This window comes from Saccharomyces eubayanus, chromosome IX (genome assembly GCF_001298625.1).
Source record: "Saccharomyces eubayanus strain FM1318 chromosome IX, whole genome shotgun sequence".
In the NCBI taxonomy this organism is placed as follows: domain Eukaryota; kingdom Fungi; phylum Ascomycota; class Saccharomycetes; order Saccharomycetales; family Saccharomycetaceae; genus Saccharomyces; species Saccharomyces eubayanus.
In genome coordinates, this window is record NC_030984.1 from 331,476 (window position 1) to 352,355 (window position 20,880).

A 20,880-nucleotide genomic window follows, 5' to 3' on the forward strand; every position below is an offset into this window, starting at 1 on the left:
AAAACGAATAGAACGAATGAGAAGATTCATCACGGTGGGTAAACAAAACATACTTCAAAATTGGACGTTACTCTTGTGGTCGGAAGGGGGATTGTAAACTATTGTTCGAGGAAGAATGGTCGTTGACACTGAATATTACGATTTGTTAGGCGTATCTACTACGGCGTCCGCCATAGAAATCAAAAAAGCTTACAGGAAGAAATCTATTCAAGAGCATCCAGATAAGAACCCTAATGATCCTAAGGCTACCGAAAGGTTTCAAGCTATCTCTGAAGCTTATCAGGTTTTAGGTGACAACGAGCTTCGTGTGAAATATGATAAATATGGGAGAAAAGAAGCTATACCCCAAGGTGGGTTTGAAGATGCAGCCGAGCAATTCTCTGTCATCTTCGGTGGAGATGCCTTTGCCTCTTATATTGGTGAACTAATGCTACTGAAGAATTTACAGAAGACTGAGGAATTAAGTGCCGCTGATGAAGCCGAAAAGGAGAAGGAAAATACAGAACCAAAGGATGAATCTACAGAAAGCAATAAAACGGATGCTGATGCCGCTTCCCTTCCTGAGCCAACAACAGCTAATAACAATGAAAGCAACAATAAGGCAAAGGGAAATCCTAGTGACCTGAGTGTACACGACGGTAGCAAAAAAGATGAGCAAGTAGGAACAGAGACAAAGAAAAAAAAGACAAAACTAGAGCAATTTGAAGAAGAACAAGAATTAGAAAAGCAAAAGAGGATAGAACAATTGAGTAAAACGTTGATTGAGAGATTATCGATACTAACAGAAAGTGTCTATGATGATGCTTGTAAAGATTCTTTCAAAAGAAAATTCGAGGAAGAGGCAAATCTTTTAAAAATGGAATCTTTTGGTCTAGACATTTTACATACAATAGGTGACGTCTATTACGGAAAGGCTGAAATTTTCCTTGCGTCTCAGAACTTATTCGGGATGGGCGGTATATTCCACTCTATGAAAGCAAAAGGGGGTGTCTTTATGGATACATTGAGAACCGTTTCGGCAGCCATAGATGCACAAAATACTATGAAGGAGCTCGAAAAGATGAAAGAGGCGAGTACGAATGATAAACCTTTGTTAGACAAAGACGGAAATGAGCAGGTAAAACCAACTACCGAAGAATTAGCACAACAAGAGCAGCTGTTAATGGGCAAAGTATTATCAGCTGCTTGGCATGGTTCTAAGTATGAAATAACATCCACTTTACGCGGTGTCTGTAACAAAGTATTAGAAGATGACTCGGTGGGTAAAAAAACACTAATCAGAAGGGCTGAAGCAATGAAGCTATTGGGCGAAGTCTTCAAGAAGACTTTCAGGACAAAAGTTGAACAAGAAGAAGCACAAATTTTTGAAGAGCTTGTTGCAGAAGCTACAAAAAAGAAAAAACATACCTAAAGATAATCACTATCTCTCGTATACTTAGACATGTTGTATTTATTCATTTACTATCCGTATCCAGTCTAATGTAATGTATATAAGATGATAATAATACTGAAAATACTGGTCTCAGTAAGAACAAAAACAAGAATGAATGTAGTGAAGATGACGCAAGAGGCAACAATGGTTGCAAAGCAAAGCATTCAGTAAAACATTGCTATGCCGCCTGGAAAATTATAAATCACTTTTTATATGATGAAATAACTACGTACTTTTCACTTTGAGAAAAATTCGAGATCAGAATTCAAGAAAAACGAATATAAAAAATTAGCAAGTCAAAAATATATGGAAACAAACAACAAAAAAAGGGTATAAGACTCAAGGTCGCAGATGAACAAAATCCAAAGCATTAACGATAAAGAACTGCAAAGTGGGATTCTTAGCCCGCATCTTTCCTGGCATAATGAATATAAGGATAATGCCTATATATACATTGGAAATTTAAACAAAGAATTGACGGAAGGTGATATCTTAACGGTATTTTCCGAATATGGAGTACCTGTCGATATAACACTCAGTAGAGATGAGAATACAGGAGAGTCACAAGGTTTTGCGTATTTAAAATATGAAGATCAACGATCAACGATTCTGGCAGTCGACAATTTGAATGGGGTTAAAATTGGTGGTAGAGCCCTTAAGATAGATCATACTTTCTATAGGCCTAAAAGGAATTTGCAAAAGTACCATGAAGCCGTACGACAAGAACTGGATCAAGATATAATGCCCAAGGACAACAATGAAAAATCTGTTGCGCTGACAAAGAAAGACCGATCAGGATAACACCTTTTTCACAGATCATATGTTTGCATATATAGACTCTAAAGTAAATAATTCATGATCGTAATTCTACATTTTTTTTTAAAACTCACTAGTATGTACTTATATAGAGAGACATTATATCAACTCTTCACGGTAAAGGTGGAGGTGGTGGGATACCTGAGGCTGGAATTGGTGGAATGCTTGCAGTTGGAATTGGTGGGGCATCCTTTTCTTCGTCGTCTGAGCCGACCGATTCAGGGATTGATAAAACATCATCATCGGAATCGGGACCATATGCACCCATATTCCCTCCAAGGTCATCTCTATTATTAATATCGATAGTAGGTTCAGAACGGGAAATTTGTTGGGCTGGCAAGGAAGGAGGAGGAGGTAAAACACTTCCGGCCAGTGCCGGGGTAGATGCGTTCAATTTTTGTACACCATTAGGTAATGGCGGAGCTAATGGAATTGATGGTCCTTGGGGTTCATTGACACTGGGTAAGGGAGGGGCCAATGGGATAGGTGGCTCTTGAACAGCACCAGGTAAGATAGGAGCTACCGGAATGGAGCTGCCAGTTTCATTATAGCCATTTGCTTCAAGTGGCCTGGTTGGGGGAGCAGAAAGTACTTGTGCGATAGGAGCAGCAGATGGAATAGAGGAAGTTTGTGGAATTGGTGGAGTAGCTAAAATAGGAGCGGCTGTTGGCATTGGTGGAGTAGGTGCAACAGAAGCAGATTGTGTTTGGTTGGATGGAAGAGCGCTTGCTTGTCCGATGTTAGCCTTCGCGGCTCCGTTAATGTCATCATCAGACCATCCGTCATCCTCATCCTCATCCAACCCTCTTTGAATTCTTCTTTGCATTTCTGCAGCCTGAGCATCGAAGGTAGATGTAGAGCTAGCTGAGGTATCCTTAAAGTATGGATTATGTCCCTTAGGCGTAGAAGACAAACCCGTAGTAGTTATATTGACCGCAGAGGAACCGGCAGCATTGCCCGTGGTAGAACCATTACCTGGCTGCTGTTCTTGTGATGAAACTTGTGCGACTTGCGGAATATTTGAAGGGCCACTAGGGTTGGATTTCGAACTTTCCTTTTCTTCATCGCTTTCATTCTGAGCATCCTCAATTTGCTTACGTAAAGCTGCTAGTCTTTTCTCTTTCTCAGTTTTTTTCTTAAGCTTTAATCGTTTCAGTTCTTCGTGTAAACGTCTCTCTTCTTCATCTTCATCGTCATCATCTGATTCTTGCTTTACATTACGAGCAGGCTGAGCAGGCTGAGCAGGCTGAGCAGGCTGAGCAGGTTGAGCAGGCTGAGCAGGTTGAGCAGGCTGAGCAGGTTGAGAAAATTGAGCAGGTTGAGAAAATTGAGCAGGCTGAGAAAAGTGAGAGGGTTGAGCAGGTTGAGCAGGTTGAGTTGGTTGAGTGGATTCTATATTCTCTTCTTCTTTGAATGGAGTTTTACTAGCTTGAACTGAATCGGAAACACTTGCAATCTGTTGTGGATGCCCTTGAGAACTTTCATGTACAGTAGACCTAGAACGCTGAGTTGTACTCCTTCTGTTCTTATCGAACTTGGCTAATTTTTCCTTCATTCTCTTTTTTGCTTGTTCTTTCAAATGCGCTGCTCTTTCTTCAGAAGTCTTGAATTGCGAATAAGAAGGTGACGAAGAACGATCGTCCACAGGTGTTGGCGCTGGTGAAGGTACGAATGGAGACGATTCTCCCACTTGTTTATCGGAATTTGACTTTAGGTCATCCAATAATTCACGGACACTATCTTCTAATCCAATACCGAATTCCCACTTTTCAAAGTCTTGATTGGAAGTCATTTCTGATCCTGTCATTGTGGATTTTAAAGAGGCTGAAATATCCGAAATCGATGATCTTATGTCCCTGATAATTTCTTGGTTCTTACCATTTTCTTGCTGAATTTTATTGATTTCAGTGCTTTGTTGATCATCTTCAATGGAAATTGAATCATCGGGTCCTGTAGATTTACCGGTTAAAGCAGACATTCTTGCTCTCAACAAAGCTCTACTCTTAGCTTTCTTCCTGTCGTTTTCGGTTATCTCACCATTCGGACCGGATCCAACTATTGACGATGGATTCTTTTTCCTATACAACTGGATTTTCGCATTAGTAATTTCGTTGTCAATTGTGGAAATTTCATTGAATAAGTTTGGAAGTTTAGCAATAATGGTGTCAAAACGGTTTGTCAAATCAGATGGAATAGAACTATCATAAGAGGTTTTTAGACTCTTACTATTTTTGATTTCATATTCCAGTGCGGCAATACTCTTCAAGTTAATATCTCTTGAGTACCCAGCATACTTTGGTTTAACTGGCTGCTTTTTGACTAGTTTGTCTTCTGAAAAATCATTACTTTGAGAAGTACTAATGTGCTTCTCTACTTTATCAGTCAAAGAAGAAGAGGACTGTTCTTCATTCTTTGCAGAGTAAACCTTTCTACGATTTCTGTAGTTTGGCAAAACATCATCTTCATCATTATTCTTGTAACTCAAGGCATCAGTTTTCCCGAATGAAGGCCTTTCTTTTGCAGTGCCTGGTTCAGTCTTTAATTGGTTTTTGAGATTATCCAAAAGTTTTGTGCTTGAAGGGATCAAACTTGCAGGTAATCTACTAGGGATGGGTTTTCCGCTTAATTTACCATAAACCAAATGCATACCTAGTGCAAATTCTTGTTTGTTCAATTGGCCAGTGTTGTTTATATCACATAGGTTCCAGATCAATTCCAAATCAGCGCGGTTTAAACCAGATTTTCTAAAAATTTCCACAGCGGTGGGAGAATCCAATAGACCTCTGTTTTGGGTATCAAACGTTTCAAAAATTTTATAGAATAAAGATTTTTCTTCACTCGAAATTTTCTCTTGGCTTGAGTTATCGATTAAATTACTACCGAAATTTGATTGTGTATAAATTTCATTATTCCCAAACCCTGTTTTTTGAGCGGTTAGTGGCATGGTAGCGTTGAAATTGGATGGTGGCAGGAAGCCAGTTGGTTGAGGTTGTAACCCTGTTGCCTGAGACTGAATTCCTTGTTGGTTAAAAGATAAGCTGGGCATAGTTGCATTATTGGGCTGTTGAGGCATTACAGAACCATATCCTCCAGTATATTGAGATTGCAAGGCGCCACCAGTTAGCTGTGGTCCTAAGTTAACACCAAACGAAGTTTGTGGCATCATGCCAGTGACTTGAGGTTGTAAAGCGTTACCAGTAATGGTAGGCTGCATAGGGATGGGCGCTCCACCCGTTATTTGAGTGGTCAATCCTGGGGCGCCGGTGTTCATTGACATATTGAACGTAGTGGGTGCCATCATTCCAGTAGATTGAGGATTCAACATGGGGGCACCACCAGTCATTTGAGATTGTAAGGGAATGCCAAAACTAGTTTGAGGCATGAAACCTGTTGGTTGGGGTTGCAAATTCTGCACGCCTGCGGTAATGAATTCGTCAAAAGGAGTTTTTGGAGCATCTTTGGCCACAAAATCTTGGTTTGCAATACTTAGATTGATGGCGTCAATGAAACTTGAAACCTCGTTCTTTGTCTTGGAGTCTAGTTCATAAGGAATAGAATCACCTTGCAGGACATCGTTGATCAAATGCATGGCCAATGCAAATTCAGGGAACAATAATTCACCCGCTCTTGATGTATCACAGAGAGTCCATATTTTTGCCAGTTGGGATGGTGGTAAACCGGATCTCATCAAAATTTTTCTGCAGTTAGCGCCATTAACAGTATTGGAACCGTTGGTGACAATTGATCTGAACAAAGTCTCGAACTTGGCCTGATCCTGTGCAGTGATAAAGGACAACCTCATAGCAGGGATCTTGATGTCATTGTTTAAACCATTATTGGCAAATGAGTTAACAAACCCAGTTGCAGTGGGCTTCAATGGCTCTAAGGGAGTTTGATTTTGAGGCTGAACGTAAAACCCAGTTTGCTGTGGCTTCAAAGGTTGCAAAGGCTGAGCTCGCGGAGGAGGAGGGGGGGCTTGTTGGGGCTGGGATTGGAAGTAACCAGTACCCTGAGCTTGAAGAGGTTGCTGAGCCTGGTTAGAAGAAACCAAATTCGGTGTAGACACATAGTAACCTGTTCCTTGAGATTGTAAAGGTTGCGCATTTGCCGCATTGACTTGCTGATAGTAGCCTGTACCTTGAGGCTGCATGGATTGTAACTGAGGTTGTTGGGCCGGATGAGGTGGCGGCATTGAGCCCGGAGTGTTGATCATAGGCACACCAGCACTCATGTTTGCATTGGGAGCGTATCCCGTGTGTTGCGGTTGCACTTGCTGTTGTTGCTGTTGTTGCTGTTGAGGCTGTTGGCCAAAACTGTTGTTGCCATACACATTGCCGTTATTACCGTTATTGTTGTAACCAGTTTGTGCCTGCTGTGGCGTATCAGCGAAGGAGTTGCCAAAGTTTTGCTGCAAGGCACTAAATCCAGTGGCCTGAGGTTGGTTAAACCCCATTTGCTGCTGTGGTTGGGGCTGGCCCTGGGCTTGATTTGCGGGTTGGCCTTGCTGCTGTTGCGGGTAGAACCCCGTCGGTTGCTGCTGCTGCTGCTGGTAGCCCATGCCCTGTTGCTGGTACGGGTTATACATTGTGCGGTTTTGCAGGTTAGCGGCTTGGTGTGACTAATGAATACTGATTAGCTACAAACTTCTCGACCAGCGTTTCTTCACGGATCTCTTGATATAATTCCTAATGCTTTTTTTCTTCCGATTTCAGCTTTTGCCCCTAACTGAAAAAAAAAAAAGGTCCTCAACGTGCCATGTGATGAAGCACTTTTAAGCCAGTAAACGACGCATAACCCACGGTACCAGTGACCATTCCATGGGTGCAAGAGATTAATTAGTTGCTGAGGGGTCCAGGTGGTTTAGTGGTCCCAACAGCGACAGATTTCCGCTCTTAAATTAGCAAGATCGACTGATGACAACTGCACTATTGCTGTATTTCAGCTATCCATCCCTGTCCGGACGTCACAAACACCTCGAATGATAGATTTATATGCTCATAAACTGTTCCCGCTCGAGGAAGTCAACAGCTAACCACAGTTCACTGACTAGTTTCTAAAGACTACTAGCCGTGCAAAGCTAAAATACTCATTGATTTATAATCCGATATAGTGTAACGGCTATCACATCACGCTTTCACCGTGGAGACCGGGGTTCGACTCCCCGTATCGGAGTGATTTATTTTTTTATTTTTTCTGAAAAAATACCTTCGTTTAAGGGTTTATCTGTTTCTGGTAGAATATAGTAATAACAATAGCTATGAGATAATAGTGACATTATAAAATTGGCGGTAAAACTTGGATTAAGTGCTTTTCCCAATTTTCTCTCTCTTTGTTTTTTCCCCACCCACCTCATATTCACATCAAGTATAATAAGAACAGATTATATGCCTGCCAAAATACATATTTCAGTCAACGGTGAGTTTTGCGATAAAGAAGGTAACGTGATCCAATTGCGAGGAGTCAATTTGGATCCGTCGATTAAGATTCCCGCCAAACCGTTTTTGTCGACCCATACTCCCATCGTGGACGACAAATATTTCGAAGATGCTGATAAAGTCAGTTTCATCAATCATCCCTTAGTTTTAGAAGATGTGGAAGAACACATTATCAGATTGAAGTCTTTGGGGTATAATACCATCCGTTTGCCCTTTACTTGGGAATCGCTCGAGCACGCAGGTCCAGGACAGTACGATTATGACTATATGGACTATATCGTGGAGGTACTAACCAGAATAAACAGCGTCGAACAAGGAATGTACGTTTACTTGGATCCTCATCAGGACGTTTGGTCTAGGTTCAGCGGTGGATCTGGTGCGCCACTATGGACGCTTCACTGCGCAGGTTTCCAGCCTGCAAACTTTCAGGCTACTGAAGCAGCAATATTACATAACTACTACATCGACCCAAAAACAGGCAGAGAAATCGGCAAAGACGAAGAGTCATACCCTAAAATGGTTTGGCCCACCAACTATTTCAAATTGGCGTGTCAAACAATGTTCACGTTATTCTTTGGTGGGAAGCAGTTTGCTCCCAAGTGCATAATCAATGGAGAAAATATACAAGACTATTTGCAAGGGAAGTTCAATGATGCCATCATGACGCTGTATGCGAGAATAAAAGATAAAGCTCCTGAGTTATTTGACAACAACTGCATAATCGGATTAGAGTCTGTAAACGAACCGAACTGCGGTTACATGGGGGAAGCAAATCTTGATGTAATTCCGAAAGAGAGAAACTTGAAGTTAGGGAGAACCCCCACGGCATTTCAAAGTTTCATTCTGGGTGAAGGCATTAAGTGCACTGTGGACCAATATAAAAGAACATTTTTCGGGTTCACTAAGGGAAAACCGTGCACTGTCAACCCTGGCGGCAAGAAGGCTTGGTTGAGTGCGCAGGAAAGAGGTACAATAGATGCGAAATACAACTGGGAAAGAAATCCTGAATGGGAGCCCGAAACGTGCATTTGGAAACTGCATGGCGTCTGGGAAAATCATCGAAGTAGGGGCCCCGTCTTACTCAAACCAAATTATTTTGGTCAAGCCAATGAAACGGTTTTCATTAATAACCATTTCGTTGAGTATTATACCAAGATGTATAACAAGTTCAGGGCCATTGATAAAGAATCATTCGTTTTTCTGCAACCACCAGTAATGAAACTGCCACCTAATTTGCAAAATTCTACTCTCTTGGACGATAGGACAGTATGTGCATGCCATTTTTATGACGGGATGACACTAATGTATAAAACGTGGAATAAAAGAATCGGCATAGACACATATGGTCTGGTGAATAAAAAATATTCAAACCCTGCCTTTGCTGTGGTTCTTGGTGAAAATAACATACGGAAATGTATTAGAAAACAATTAGCAGAGATGAAAAAAGACGCTAAATCTATGCTTGGTGAAAGGGTGCCTGTCTTTTTCACTGAAATTGGTATACCATTTGACATGGATGACAAGAAGGCATACACTACTAATGATTATTCTTCCCAAATTGGTGCTCTGGATGCTCTTGGGTTTGCGTTGGAAGGAAGCAATCTTTCGTACACATTGTGGTGTTATTGCAGTACCAATTCGCATGAATGGGGGGACAATTGGAACAATGAAGATTTCTCCATTTGGTCCCCAGACGACAAACTGCTGTACCGTGAAAATCGATCAAAGACACCAACACGGGCACCATCTCCAACGTCCACAACGGATTCCATATCTACCTCCAAATCAAAACTAAATTCCTCCTCACAACCGCCAAGTTTTATAAAGCTTGAAAGTAACTTGGACTTGGATAGCCCATCATGCAGTCTAGAGACAGACTTGTCAGGGTACAGGGCTCTTGACGCAATTATGAGACCATTCCCGATAAAGATACACGGGACGTTTGAATTTGCTGAGTTTAATTTACATAACAGAACATACATTTTGAAAATAGTCGGTAAAACGGGAATGACGACGGCCACTACACACATATTCTTACCTCGTCATCATTTTGCACTTAACCGTTTATCAATACGCTCGTCATCAGGCCAATACACTTACAATGCAGACTACCAAGTTCTTGAATGGTTTCATGAACCTGGTCATCAGTACATTGAAATATGTTTAAAATCCAAATCTAGGAGCAGTACCCCAGTTAGCGATGATTCAAACGACTTGCCGGCGGATTGCATTATTAGCTAATTGGAAGAAGGAAGAGCTATAGCACATATATATATATATATATATTTATAACCTCTTTTTTATTGTTACAGAAAGATCTCGCTATCAGAAATCTAAGGAAGCCGATTCATTATCTTCATCATCGTCACGTTCTCTTTTAACTGAACCCAGTTCACTTTTCAAAAGAGAATTCACGTACGTGTGAAATTGATCGATAAAAGGTTGCAAAGAGGTTAGTGAAACGTCATTATTTTTTTCCATTTCAGTTTGTAAAGCAATCAATTTCGGCGCCTTTTCTGGAGTAAACGATTCATCAATGGGCACACAGACGTTCCCTGTAGCAGGATGAATACAGAAGGGTGCCTTCAGTAAATGTATTGTTTGCTTTGTGACTTCCACATCCAGTTTAGGGTATAAGGTCATTAATACAAGATCTTCCTTACACTCACGCAACCTTGCTATATGAGAGTCTTGCTTGGGTCCTTTAAAAAGAGACGTGGCCACCTGATCTATATCATTCCATTTTTCTTTGCTTGACCTCCCAGGGTTCTCCAACCAATACTTTCTTAATGATTCGATCAGTTGTTTATCATATAATGCAGGCAATAAAGTTTGGATGGCATGCTGGTCATCTTGCCAAGGGTTTTGCTCTTCGAGCATGATGCTGACAAAGAAGGGTTTCAACTGGTCCAACGAACGAGCGAGGTGAGGGTGGTAAGGTCTCTTCAAAGCTAGCCTCTTATCAGTATTTCTATCTCTGACGACGTTAACGTAATCCAAGACATTTCTTCTCTGTATATCCGTTAGGGCCCGAGCACGTTTGTCACTTACCCAACAATGGGCACCACGTCTACCCGAAAAGATCCAAATAAAGTTCTTGTAGCCAAAATCTTCCGTCAGAGCCGTATTCATTATTTTCATTGCCAAAGATATAAATTTCCAACACTTAAAGCAAACTTGGGCCCCGGAACAGCATGTCCTGAAAGCATCGTAATCGTCCATATCAATATCGAACACCAACTCCTTCTCCAGGGGCCTCAATTCGCTTTTCAGAAGGGTATCACGTTCCCTTGGCGGTTTATTGTATATGGCACCTATTTCGAATCTGTCTGGGTTGCCCTTTTCAATCTGCGCTTTGAACTCTTGCACAGAATTGAAGGAGTTGTATCTCTTGTAAGCACCTGATCTGAAAGCCATGGCGAACTCCCTATTGATCATATCCCTAGAAGGTTTAGGCGAATGGTTCAACCAATTGAAAATATGCTTGAACGGGTAGAGAGACTTGTAATAGTACTCCATGTCCGAGGAACTTGGCCCATTTGCCTTCACTGACTCGACCATCACGATACTGTAGCAGTTTCTTGGTACCTGTAGCAGATTTTATTCGTTACTCTAACACGCTTTTGCCTTTTGATTCATGCATTTTATATTAGTTTTTCAATTTCTTTTGGCGTTGTGAAACTTTTTCAACCTAGAAAAACTCAATAGGTGCAAGAGGCAAAAGACATTACACAGAAACCACAAAAGGCACTATTTCGAGGACTGACAATCGTTTGCACTTAGGACGTAACAATGACTGAACCAGCAAGAAAAAAGCAGAAGACTGATCGCGATCCTCACCGTATTGCGACCGAACGTGTAGCGGAACCCAAGAACACGCTATATGTGAGCCAGCTGAATGAAAAGATCAACACACAACGGCTGCGAATGAACCTGTTCCTGCTGTTTTCCACATTTGGAGAAGTGTTAAAAGTAAGCATAAACTTCAAGAAACAGCGAGGCCAGGCCTTTATTACATTGAGGACCATCGACCAGGCCAGTTTGGCTCAGATTTCATTGAACGACGAGTTGTTCTTTGGTAAACCTTTAAGAGTGGAATTCAGCAAGAGTGAAACAAAGACGCTATAATCGACATGCTAGCCTATCGTGTTCATGACAGCGCTCGTATTTCGAAAATATTCCTCTCCCTATGAGTATGAACCAGGCAAAACCTGTCGAAATGAATCTACACGCAATTGGAGAACTCAGTGTCAAAAGAGCTGTTGGCGCAGGTTAGCTAGCATTGTAGGATGCCAATGTGGGATCAATGAGGCATCTGCAGCAATAAGAGCTCACGAGAAGCCCGATTGCAGGCACGAGAAATGCGAAAGTGACTCGTGTAATCCACAGAATGGTCCAACCATTCAAAGGTACTGGTGGCACCTTCCAGGAGCATCGATTGGCCGTACACTGCAGCATAGTATAACATAATTATAGTATAATTCAGCGTTTATATACATCCCGTTCGAAACGACATTAGTTACAGGCAAAAAAAATATTCAAATAATAAACAAATCAAAATAAACATCAATAAAACCGCCTATTGGTAGCAGTGTACAGTATCAGGCAGACTCTCAATATCAGACCACCCCTTCTGCACACACTCACGATTGCCCAGCATCTAGATAAAGGATGAGTCTGGAACCCACGCAGACGATTTCTGGCACGTCGCCGATGTTGCACCAAAGAACGCACAAACACGTTTACCCATTGCGGATGGAAACTATCCCGATTTCAGAACCAGATTCCAAGGCCAAAATGCAAAGCAACGGGCCTTCCGAAGAGGACGAAGAAGAGGGCCAGTATTTTGAAGGCAAGCAATCCGTGTCGAATCTGAGTCCCGATCTGAAGTTCAAAAGACACAAGAATAAACATACTCAGGGGTTTCCTACTCTGGGTGAAAGATTAGATAACCTGCAAGATATCAAGAAGGCGAAAAGGGTGGAGAATTTCAATTCTTCCGCACCATTGGGGGAAGAGAACCATGGGAATGGGAATGGGGACGTTAACGCAAGTGCGATGCCCGCTCCATATATGCCTTATTATTATTACTACCACCCCATGAATGCTCCTGCGCCAGGAATGATGGCATATCCTGGGTCGCCAATGCATTCTATGATGCCTAATTCTTCACTACAGCCTTTTTATTCACAACCGAGTGCCGCCGGCGGTCCCGATATGACCACTCCCCAGAACTTGTCTTCATCGCAACAATTGCTGCCTGCACCACAGCTGTTTCCCTATGGATCGTTCCATCAACAACAACAGCCACAATACATTCAACGGACAAGAGAAAGAAAAAGATCAATTGGCACTCAAAGAGGTAGAAGGTTATCGATGTTGGCCTCCCAAGGTAATGGCGGGAGCACTATTATATCTCCACATAAGGACGTTCCTGAAGAAGACTTCTACACCGTGGTGGGGAATGCGTCCTTCTTTGGTAAAAATTTACAAATACGACAGCTTTTCAATTGGTGTTTAATCAGATCGCTTCATAAACTGGAAGCGAAGGCCAAAGGCACAGAAGAGGAAGCAGAACCGGAGCATCTAACCAAAAAACCCAAGCCCGAACCAGTTAAGGACAAAACAAGTTACGTGGATCCCAAACGTATGGCCATGGTCATACTAAAGGAGTTTGTCGATGACTTGAAAAAAGATCACATTGCCATAGATTGGGAAGACGAAGAAAAAGATGAAGATGAAGAAAAAGCGTTAGATGATACTGAAAACTACGATGACACTGAACTACGACAGCTGTTTCAAGAAAACGACGACGACGACGACGACGAAGATCTGGACTATTCAGAGATACAAAGTTCTAGGCGTAAACTTAATGAAAGGAGAAAAGCAGTACTGAATGAACCAAGGAAACTACTACCTAATGGCAAGAACGTGGAAAATACCAAAAATTTGAATCTATTGGTCGGCAAGGTGCACGCCATAAAAAACGAAGTCAAAGAATGGGCTACTACACTAGACACCTCGAGACCGGATCTTGAATGGCAAGAATTAACTTCACTATCATCACAACCGCATGAACCAGCTTTGGACAAGGAGGACTCACAACTCACGTTTGCAGATATTGAGGCAAAGTTAGGCACAAAAGTCGATGAATTAAGGTACCAGTCACACATATTGAACTCACATTCATTAGCCTTAAGCGAAATAACGACCTCCAAGCTGAAAAAATTGAACGTGGAAACTATGAACAAAATTTCTAACGAAACGGACGATGAACATTCGCAAGCTATTAACTCTCAACAATTACTGAAGGGGTTAAGTCTATCATTTGGAAGAAAACTGGATATATAAGAAAATAAAAAAAAAAGGGAAAGAGAAAAATTGGATATTTTTTGCATATGTAACATTACACACTCAAACACAATATATACACATTTATATATATACACATATTAATATATTTGTAAAAGCAAAAAAAATCGTTGTATCCTTAGTTGAAGGGTGAATCATTAGTGTTACCACTGTTATTATTTTCGTTGGTCATGGTATCGTGGTGGTAAATGATCGTCTCTTGAAATGATGATGATGATGATGATGATGGTGATGCAGGAGAAGCCCCCATGTCTAATGACTTGAACAGTTGAAGAGGGCGTTCCAATAATCCGTTCGATTGTTCATTATAGATTTGTAACCTTGTCATGTGAGTTTTCCACACAGAGCTGTTATCTGCCAAGAGGATTAGCCTGTCTCGGGCGACATGTTCAATGAGCGTGCACCATACGTGCGATAATTGTTCGATGCACTTATCGTAGTAGTAGTTGTTACTGGCCAATTCAAACCTTGGTAATTTAATGACTAATTCTGTGCAGATGTCCAAAAATTTTAACGATGCGTGTAAGTTTTCCAACCGTGGTGGGATGTTATCCAGTATAAAATCCACTAAACAGTTCAAAAACTCCAAAATTTGAGGCTTCATTCTCACAAATGCGTAGTCGTCCAACTTATTACTCTCGTAGGACCTATTGTAAGGTATGCTTTGGTAAACGGCTTCGGATTTCTGTTTCAAAACGTCAAGACACTTTTGTATACTAAAATCCAGTCCAGTAATCCTCGTGTGGACACTCTGTTGAATTTCCGGATGCTTTGTCATCAGGTCCACCAGCAACTGCTGTAATTGCTCTTTGCTCATTAATTCCATGCCTCGTTGCAAGGGCAGAGGCTGACCTCTTATTAGCGAGCTCGGATGGGGCCTCCTCTTGGAGACGCCTCCGAATTTCGTCATACTCTTATTCCGAGAGGGTTCTTCTTGTTGCTCCTCGTTGCTATACCGTCTTTTCTGTTTCCCTACAGAATTTGCCACCACCATGTGGCCTGAGCTCTGTGAGCCTGCTGTGTCTTGAGGCACCTTACCAGCGGGCTTAAAACCCCACGCAAATCCCATCATAATGCTATACTGTCTTGTGTTTGCTGCTTTCTTTGCTGATACCTTCGAACCTTTCAAGTGAGAAATGTATGCTAAAGGTATTTTTAAGTAGGACTTTCTCGTTCGCCGCATAACCCGCCCGCCGTTTCTTTTTCTGGCAAATTTTTCACTATGAATATCTAGAAAAATACATTCGATGCCTCCAGATGAGGTCTTCTGATGACCAAAAGAGCACCGTATAGCGACGTATAGATCACGATGGAGCCCCAAGAAGAGTTTATTACCACCGAAGAAGTTGAGCAAGAGATTGTGCCCTCTGTGGAGGCGGAACAGGACGCTCCTATGGACATTGAAGAGGAGAGTGACGATGATGCGATGGGTAACGAAGATGAGGAGGACAATTTGGAGGTCGATATGTCCAACAACTCGCACACATACTTCGACAAGCACACGGACTCTGTGTTTTCTATTGGCCACCATCCCAGCCTGCCGCTAGTCTGCACCGGTGGGGGTGACAATCTGGCACATCTTTGGACATCGCACTCACAACCACCAAAATTTGCCGGTACGTTGACCGGTTACGGTGAATCGGTGATCTCGTGTTCGTTCACTTGTGAGGGGAGTTTCTTAGTCACTGCTGATATGTCCGGGAAAGTTCTCGTGCACATGAGCCAAAAAGGCGGCGCACAATGGAAACTAGCGTCACAAATGCAGGAAGTCGAAGAGATTGTTTGGTTGAAAGCCCACCCTACCATAGCAAGAACGTTTGCATTCGGTGCTACAGATGGGTCCGTTTGGTGCTACCAAATCAACGAACAAGACGGTTCTTTGGAACAGTTGATGTCTGGTTTCGTACACCAAGAAGATTGCTCCATGGGTGAGTTTATTAATATTGACAAGGGTGAAAACACCTTAGAGTTAGTAACTTGTTCCTTGGATAGCACCATTGTTGCATGGAACTGTTTCACTGGACAACAATTGTTCAAGATCACACAGGCGGAGATCAAAGGGCTGAATGCTCCATGGATTTCCTTATCATTGGCCCCCACCACATTAACCAAGGGTAACTCGGGCGTTGTAGCATGTGGGTCCAATAATGGTCTTTTGGCGGTGATCAACTGTAATAGTAACGGTGCCGTTTTACAATTGTCCACAGTGATTGAATTGAAGCCAGAACAGGACGAATTAGACGCCTCTATCGAATCCATTACATGGTCGTCAAAATTCTCGCTAATGGCCATTGGTCTTGTCTGCGGTGAAATTCTTCTATATGATACAAGCTCGTGGAGAGTAAGACACAAATTTATCCTGGATGACTCTGTTACAAAACTAATGTTTGACAACGATGATTTATTTGTGTCATCTATTAACGGTAAAGTCTACCAGTTCAACGCAAGGACCGGTCAAGAAAAATTCGCCTGTGTGGGACATGGTATGGGGGTTCTTGATTTTATAGTATTACATCCTGCTGCCGACGCCGGTGCTGAAGGAAAGAGGAAAATAATAACTGCAGGTGATRAGGGTGTATCGTTGGTGTTTGAAGTGCCAAACTGATAGACAGTCGTGTATACATAAATAATAGAAAAAAATATAATAAAATAACATATGATTCTTTCACATACATATGCAGAGAAGGGAGTCTTATTTAAATAGATCACACTAAGACCGTTGAAGGAACAGTGGCTATTTATTGTTGTAGTTAAGATTACATACTATTGAGTGTTACATTGTCTCTTTGCCCCATTGTTTCGACAGCATTAAAATCTGACCGTTCCGGTGAGTTCCTTGGGGATTCTTCTCTTGGCGGCCGTTCCCTTGATTTGCTCCATGTATGTTTTAGCCGCTGCTCTACCGAACCGCAACGTTAGTTTTCTAAAGAACAATCCGCATGCATTGCACAAGCAGGCGGCGCCATTGGGGCCCTCCCTCCACTGCAGTGAAGTTTTGATTTCCCCGCATTGCCCGCAAGTCCTAGTGATACCGGTTCTTGGGCGGGCTGGAATAGAGTCAGGGAAAGCAGTTGGTGCTGTAGACCCGCTATTCAGCAACAGTTGCACGGGGATTTTTTTAAACGCTGTTCCATTTGAAATCACGGTTGGAAGCCTAGTGGACATAGCGACCGGATAACTGGTGTGCTTTTCCAGTGGGAACAAGAGCAACTGTGTGGTTCAAGGAGTGCGCAATGCACTTTTTACTTGGTTTTCGTGGACGTACATGGTGCCAGGCAAGAACCACAACCAACTGGTCGAGATTTAATGACCGGTATTACACAAAAGCCTTTGACACATTGAAGATGGTGCGGCGGAAATTACCGCATTGGGGAAAAAAGGGTCCATGCCAAGAAATACTCAAAAGAGGCCTTTTTTTGCATTATAACAAAGGGAAAAGCGACGCATAAAAGCAATGATATCCAGCGGCCGCGGTAACAAAGTAGTTGTATAGTTTTTACAATATCTCGCGAGCCAAGCGGACTGGGTGCATAGTTCCCATTGGTAACGGCGTTGCCACCGCTGAGATGGGGGGAGCGGACGCAGCCGACCTGGATTCGAAGCTTCGAGGAACTGACACGGGGAATACCCAACGTCGCAAGACCAAAACGAGCCGTGCTATTCGTGCAAGTACTAACCTAACTTAACCAAGGGTGGTTCCCTGGAAAAAGAAGAAGAMAAAAAAAAAAAAAAGGCTTAGGCCGGGTAACAAAGACAGTAAATATCGCCTTTTCCAGTGGCAGAGAAGGGAGGGGTACTTATGGTGAAGGCTTAGTGACATGCTAAAGGAGCGCACAGCAGGCATCAGGGCAAGAGACCGGAAGACAATGCTGTATTTAGAGTGCGACAATGCGCGACAAAGGTCCGTCGTTGCCAACCTGCAGAAGTTCGTTTATTGCTGTCTGTACATACGGTTCATTAAAGACGGATCGGTGCTCCTGATCCTCATGGGATGGGTGATTTCGTCGCTGTGCGAGTTCGTCCAAGAATTGACGCTGAGATACCTGAAGAAGAACTACCTGCAGGCGGACCGTGGCGACGAGCAGGATGACGACGAAAGCCTGGCCATCAGAGGGCTGGAGACGCCCATTGTAAGAGTCATCATAAACAAGGCCATACGGTACTACCAGGGACTGATACTCCTGGAGACGGCGTACTGCATAGTGTACCACATCAGGCTGGACGTGGCAAGGGACATATGTTCAAAGCCGTACGGGTTCGTCGTGATGCTGCTGATAAGAGAGTTTACGTGCCCGGCGCCGGCGGGATTCCCCAGCAAGCTGCTGCTGCTGGTGCTTGACTTCGCGGTGCTTTTCGGCCAGCTTCTGATCATGAACGGTTCGTTGAGTTCCAGTTTCCAAAACGTCAAGCTGATCGTCAAGGAGCTGGACGCGGACAAGCAAGGCGCCCTGAACCTCCTCAAGTTCAACACCTGGCACACGGACGCCAACGGGCCCGAGCTCATCGTCCACCGGAACCGCGATGAACCCTTGCCCCAACACCTAGATACATATACCGTCGACGAGTCCACACCCTTACTAAACAATACCGAATAAAGCTAACAAACCAAAAAGAGAAAACGAAAAAAAGAAAAAAAAAAAAAAGAAAACGAGGGAAATAAAAAAAACAGCAAACAAGACTTCTTCTTTCCATCGATCACATACAAGACAAGCAGAAAAATCAAGGGAAACTCAAGATGGGTAAGAAAGCGCAAACAGGAAAGGCGAAGCCAAAGATCGACGACAATGGCGTTTTGATAGTGCCACCACCGAGAACCATTGCGAACCAGGATCATTTCCACAGACTCAACTACCTCTACCAACTATCCGCGTACCAGACAAAGCCGAGAGCGGGCGCCGTAAAGGGGCACACGCCCTTGGCGCGCAACTACATCAAGTCGATGGACTTGATCAGCAAAAAGACCAAGACCTCGCTGCTGCCCACACTAAAGAGAACCATCTGCAAAAGATGCCATCGGCTGTTATGGGCGCCCAAGCGGCTGGAGATCACGCGCGACGGCGCGCTCGCGGTGGTGTGCGGGTGCGGCGCCGTGAAACGCTACAACGTCGCGGCCGACGCCGACTACAAGACGTACTCCGAGCGGGAGGGTAACCTCCTCAACCCGTAGGACTTCCGCCCCGCCGCCCTCTTCTTAACCCCGAGCGCGCAATTCCGGGGCTCCACTTTTTTTTTTCTCTCTCTCTAAGAGCCGACCCCCCACCCCTGAGTGCCTTTAATTCTTTTTTATAAGAAATAGCAGCCTGACGAAAACGAGAACGACCATTTAAAGACGCGCTGCGCTTTCCATCTTGGCAGAAAAAAACCAATTAACCGCGCAAGGACGTGTAGTGGCAATGAATGGCTCCAGGTGTTTGCTGAACGCCGGACCGCACGCAGGCGCCATAGACGACCTGCTACCCTCGCTGCCGGACCCGTACGACGACGATGGGTCGGCGGCTCTGCATGTACACACTACTGTAAGAGCAGACGGCGCGGGCGCCGTCTGCTCTTCCCTGCTGCTAGACGACGACGCTGAAGACGCTAACGACGCTAACGACGCTGACGCTGACGCTGACGACGAAAACAATAGCATGTCGCAGGACCTGTCCAGGGCGCTGGAGATGTCTTCGTTGTGCTCCAGCCCGCCCGCCCGGGAGCGCCACCGCAGCTCCGTCAGCACGATCTCCTCGATCCTCCTCCGCCCGGGGAGAGCCGACCCGGACGAGACGGCCAGGAGCCTCAGCGTCCCTGCCCCTGCGGAGCACGAGCGGCCGGGCTTCTTCGCAAAGGCCTCCAGCATCTTCTTCCGCAGAAACAGCACGCCCAGAGATCAGCACACCCAGGCCGTCCCGGGAACCGTTAGCCGCCAACGGCCTCAACCGGCCCTCCCGGCGGCTAAATCCGCAGCCGCCGACTCCCTGCGCCACCAGCAGCAGCTCGAGGACGGACTGTACGCCCGGGTGATCGCAAACTTCCGCGCCATAGGGTGGTGCTCCTCTCGCGAAATAGAGTCGGTGGAATATAAACGGTCTTTGATCAATGCGCAGTGGGACGAGAAGATCTCGCTCTTGTCGCACGCGCAGTGCTATAAATAATATATATATGCTAGGTAAGATAAATAGAACAGAATGGAGTGGAATGGAAGAAAAAAAAAAAAATCAAACATGTGTATATACATATATCATCATCGCAGGCAGTACTCACTTGCCCATGTTCCGCCTCTTGATGTCATTCAGCAGCTTCAGCGACTTGATTTCGTTGATGTCGTTGAGCTTCGCCTTCCAGAACTCGTTCTCCTTGTTCAGCTGCGCGATGCGGTCGCGCAGCTTGTTGATCTGCACGTTCAGGCCATGCAGCTTGTTCAGGTTCTCGAAGTTCCTCTGCTTCTTGCGCACGCGGAACCGCTGCGACGCCTCCGTGTTCTTCCTTCTTCGCTCCTGCTTGATCTTGTCCAGCTCGTTCACGGGCGCCTCTTCCTCTTCCTCTTCCTGTGCCGTGGCCGTTGCCGTTGCCGCCTTCCCCTTTTTCGGCTCGCGCAGCTTCTTGAATTGCGACACGTCTTGGCCGCTGTTTATCATGCCTATGAGCTCCTCCGCGTTGCCACTGCTAACCAGTAGCAATGATAGTAGACGCGAGCCCAGCTCCGAGTCGTTCGAGATCAGGCTCTGTAGATGTTCGGATAGATTGTTCACGTTCATGTTCACGTTCATGTCCATGTCCATGTTCATGCTCATCTCTGCGTGCGGTGCCGGTTCAAGGGCGGTCCTTGTCTACAAGACAACAATG

The 20,880-nt window shown here is 44.1% G+C and overlaps 14 protein-coding genes and 1 non-coding gene across 15 annotated transcripts; 10 read left to right on the plus strand and 5 right to left on the minus strand.

The window, feature by feature from the left end:
* Positions 1 to 115: 115 nt before the first annotated feature.
* On the plus strand, positions 116 to 1,411 carry DJP1 (Djp1p; the record flags this gene model as incomplete). The annotated part of the gene is made up of 1 exon (XM_018365892.1): positions 116 to 1,411. One exon carries the CDS (start codon positions 116 to 118, stop codon positions 1,409 to 1,411), a length of 1,296 nt encoding a protein of 431 aa, XP_018221610.1.
* A 372-nt stretch (positions 1,412 to 1,783) lies between these two features.
* IST3 (U2 snRNP complex subunit IST3) lies at positions 1,784 to 2,233 on the plus strand (the record flags this gene model as incomplete). The annotated part of the gene is made up of 1 exon (XM_018365893.1): positions 1,784 to 2,233. One exon carries the CDS (start codon positions 1,784 to 1,786, stop codon positions 2,231 to 2,233), a length of 450 nt encoding a protein of 149 aa, XP_018221611.1.
* Positions 2,234 to 2,360: 127 nt separating this feature from the next.
* On the minus strand, positions 2,361 to 6,833 carry PAN1 (actin cytoskeleton-regulatory complex protein PAN1; the record flags this gene model as incomplete). The annotated part of the gene is made up of 1 exon (XM_018365894.1): positions 2,361 to 6,833. The coding sequence occupies one exon, from the start codon at positions 6,831 to 6,833 to the stop codon at positions 2,361 to 2,363; it is 4,473 nt and encodes a 1,490-aa protein (XP_018221612.1).
* Positions 6,834 to 7,348: 515 nt separating this feature from the next.
* DI49_2786 lies at positions 7,349 to 7,420 on the plus strand. The gene has a single exon. It is a non-coding gene; the product is annotated as a tRNA-Glu (tRNA).
* Positions 7,421 to 7,632: 212 nt separating this feature from the next.
* EGH1 (hydrolase) lies at positions 7,633 to 9,924 on the plus strand (the record flags this gene model as incomplete). The annotated part of the gene is made up of 1 exon (XM_018365895.1): positions 7,633 to 9,924. One exon carries the CDS (start codon positions 7,633 to 7,635, stop codon positions 9,922 to 9,924), a length of 2,292 nt encoding a protein of 763 aa, XP_018221613.1.
* Positions 9,925 to 10,008: 84 nt separating this feature from the next.
* PRI1 (DNA primase subunit PRI1) lies at positions 10,009 to 11,244 on the minus strand (the record flags this gene model as incomplete). Its single annotated transcript, XM_018365896.1, has 1 exon — positions 10,009 to 11,244. One exon carries the CDS (start codon positions 11,242 to 11,244, stop codon positions 10,009 to 10,011), a length of 1,236 nt encoding a protein of 411 aa, XP_018221614.1.
* A 231-nt stretch (positions 11,245 to 11,475) lies between these two features.
* Positions 11,476 to 11,811, plus strand: MSL1 (U2 snRNP complex subunit MSL1; the record flags this gene model as incomplete). Its single annotated transcript, XM_018365897.1, has 1 exon — positions 11,476 to 11,811. The coding sequence occupies one exon, from the start codon at positions 11,476 to 11,478 to the stop codon at positions 11,809 to 11,811; it is 336 nt and encodes a 111-aa protein (XP_018221615.1).
* A 543-nt stretch (positions 11,812 to 12,354) lies between these two features.
* On the plus strand, positions 12,355 to 14,034 carry DSN1 (MIND complex subunit DSN1; the record flags this gene model as incomplete). The annotated part of the gene is made up of 1 exon (XM_018365898.1): positions 12,355 to 14,034. One exon carries the CDS (start codon positions 12,355 to 12,357, stop codon positions 14,032 to 14,034), a length of 1,680 nt encoding a protein of 559 aa, XP_018221616.1.
* Positions 14,035 to 14,173: 139 nt separating this feature from the next.
* On the minus strand, positions 14,174 to 15,238 carry STS1 (Sts1p; the record flags this gene model as incomplete). The annotated part of the gene is made up of 1 exon (XM_018365899.1): positions 14,174 to 15,238. One exon carries the CDS (start codon positions 15,236 to 15,238, stop codon positions 14,174 to 14,176), a length of 1,065 nt encoding a protein of 354 aa, XP_018221617.1.
* A 126-nt stretch (positions 15,239 to 15,364) lies between these two features.
* On the plus strand, positions 15,365 to 16,660 carry SQT1 (Sqt1p; the record flags this gene model as incomplete). Its single annotated transcript, XM_018365900.1, has 1 exon — positions 15,365 to 16,660. One exon carries the CDS (start codon positions 15,365 to 15,367, stop codon positions 16,658 to 16,660), a length of 1,296 nt encoding a protein of 431 aa, XP_018221618.1.
* Positions 16,661 to 16,863: 203 nt separating this feature from the next.
* GAT4 (Gat4p) lies at positions 16,864 to 17,220 on the minus strand (the record flags this gene model as incomplete). Its single annotated transcript, XM_018365901.1, has 1 exon — positions 16,864 to 17,220. The coding sequence occupies one exon, from the start codon at positions 17,218 to 17,220 to the stop codon at positions 16,864 to 16,866; it is 357 nt and encodes a 118-aa protein (XP_018221619.1).
* A 653-nt stretch (positions 17,221 to 17,873) lies between these two features.
* Positions 17,874 to 18,650, plus strand: VLD1 (Vld1p; the record flags this gene model as incomplete). Its single annotated transcript, XM_018365902.1, has 1 exon — positions 17,874 to 18,650. The coding sequence occupies one exon, from the start codon at positions 17,874 to 17,876 to the stop codon at positions 18,648 to 18,650; it is 777 nt and encodes a 258-aa protein (XP_018221620.1).
* A 140-nt stretch (positions 18,651 to 18,790) lies between these two features.
* On the plus strand, positions 18,791 to 19,222 carry RPR2 (ribonuclease P protein subunit RPR2; the record flags this gene model as incomplete). The annotated part of the gene is made up of 1 exon (XM_018365903.1): positions 18,791 to 19,222. The coding sequence occupies one exon, from the start codon at positions 18,791 to 18,793 to the stop codon at positions 19,220 to 19,222; it is 432 nt and encodes a 143-aa protein (XP_018221621.1).
* A 226-nt stretch (positions 19,223 to 19,448) lies between these two features.
* DI49_2796 (uncharacterized protein) lies at positions 19,449 to 20,189 on the plus strand (the record flags this gene model as incomplete). The annotated part of the gene is made up of 1 exon (XM_018365904.1): positions 19,449 to 20,189. One exon carries the CDS (start codon positions 19,449 to 19,451, stop codon positions 20,187 to 20,189), a length of 741 nt encoding a protein of 246 aa, XP_018221622.1.
* Positions 20,190 to 20,294: 105 nt separating this feature from the next.
* On the minus strand, positions 20,295 to 20,828 carry MET28 (Met28p; the record flags this gene model as incomplete). Its single annotated transcript, XM_018365905.1, has 1 exon — positions 20,295 to 20,828. One exon carries the CDS (start codon positions 20,826 to 20,828, stop codon positions 20,295 to 20,297), a length of 534 nt encoding a protein of 177 aa, XP_018221623.1.
* Positions 20,829 to 20,880: the final 52 nt, after the last annotated feature.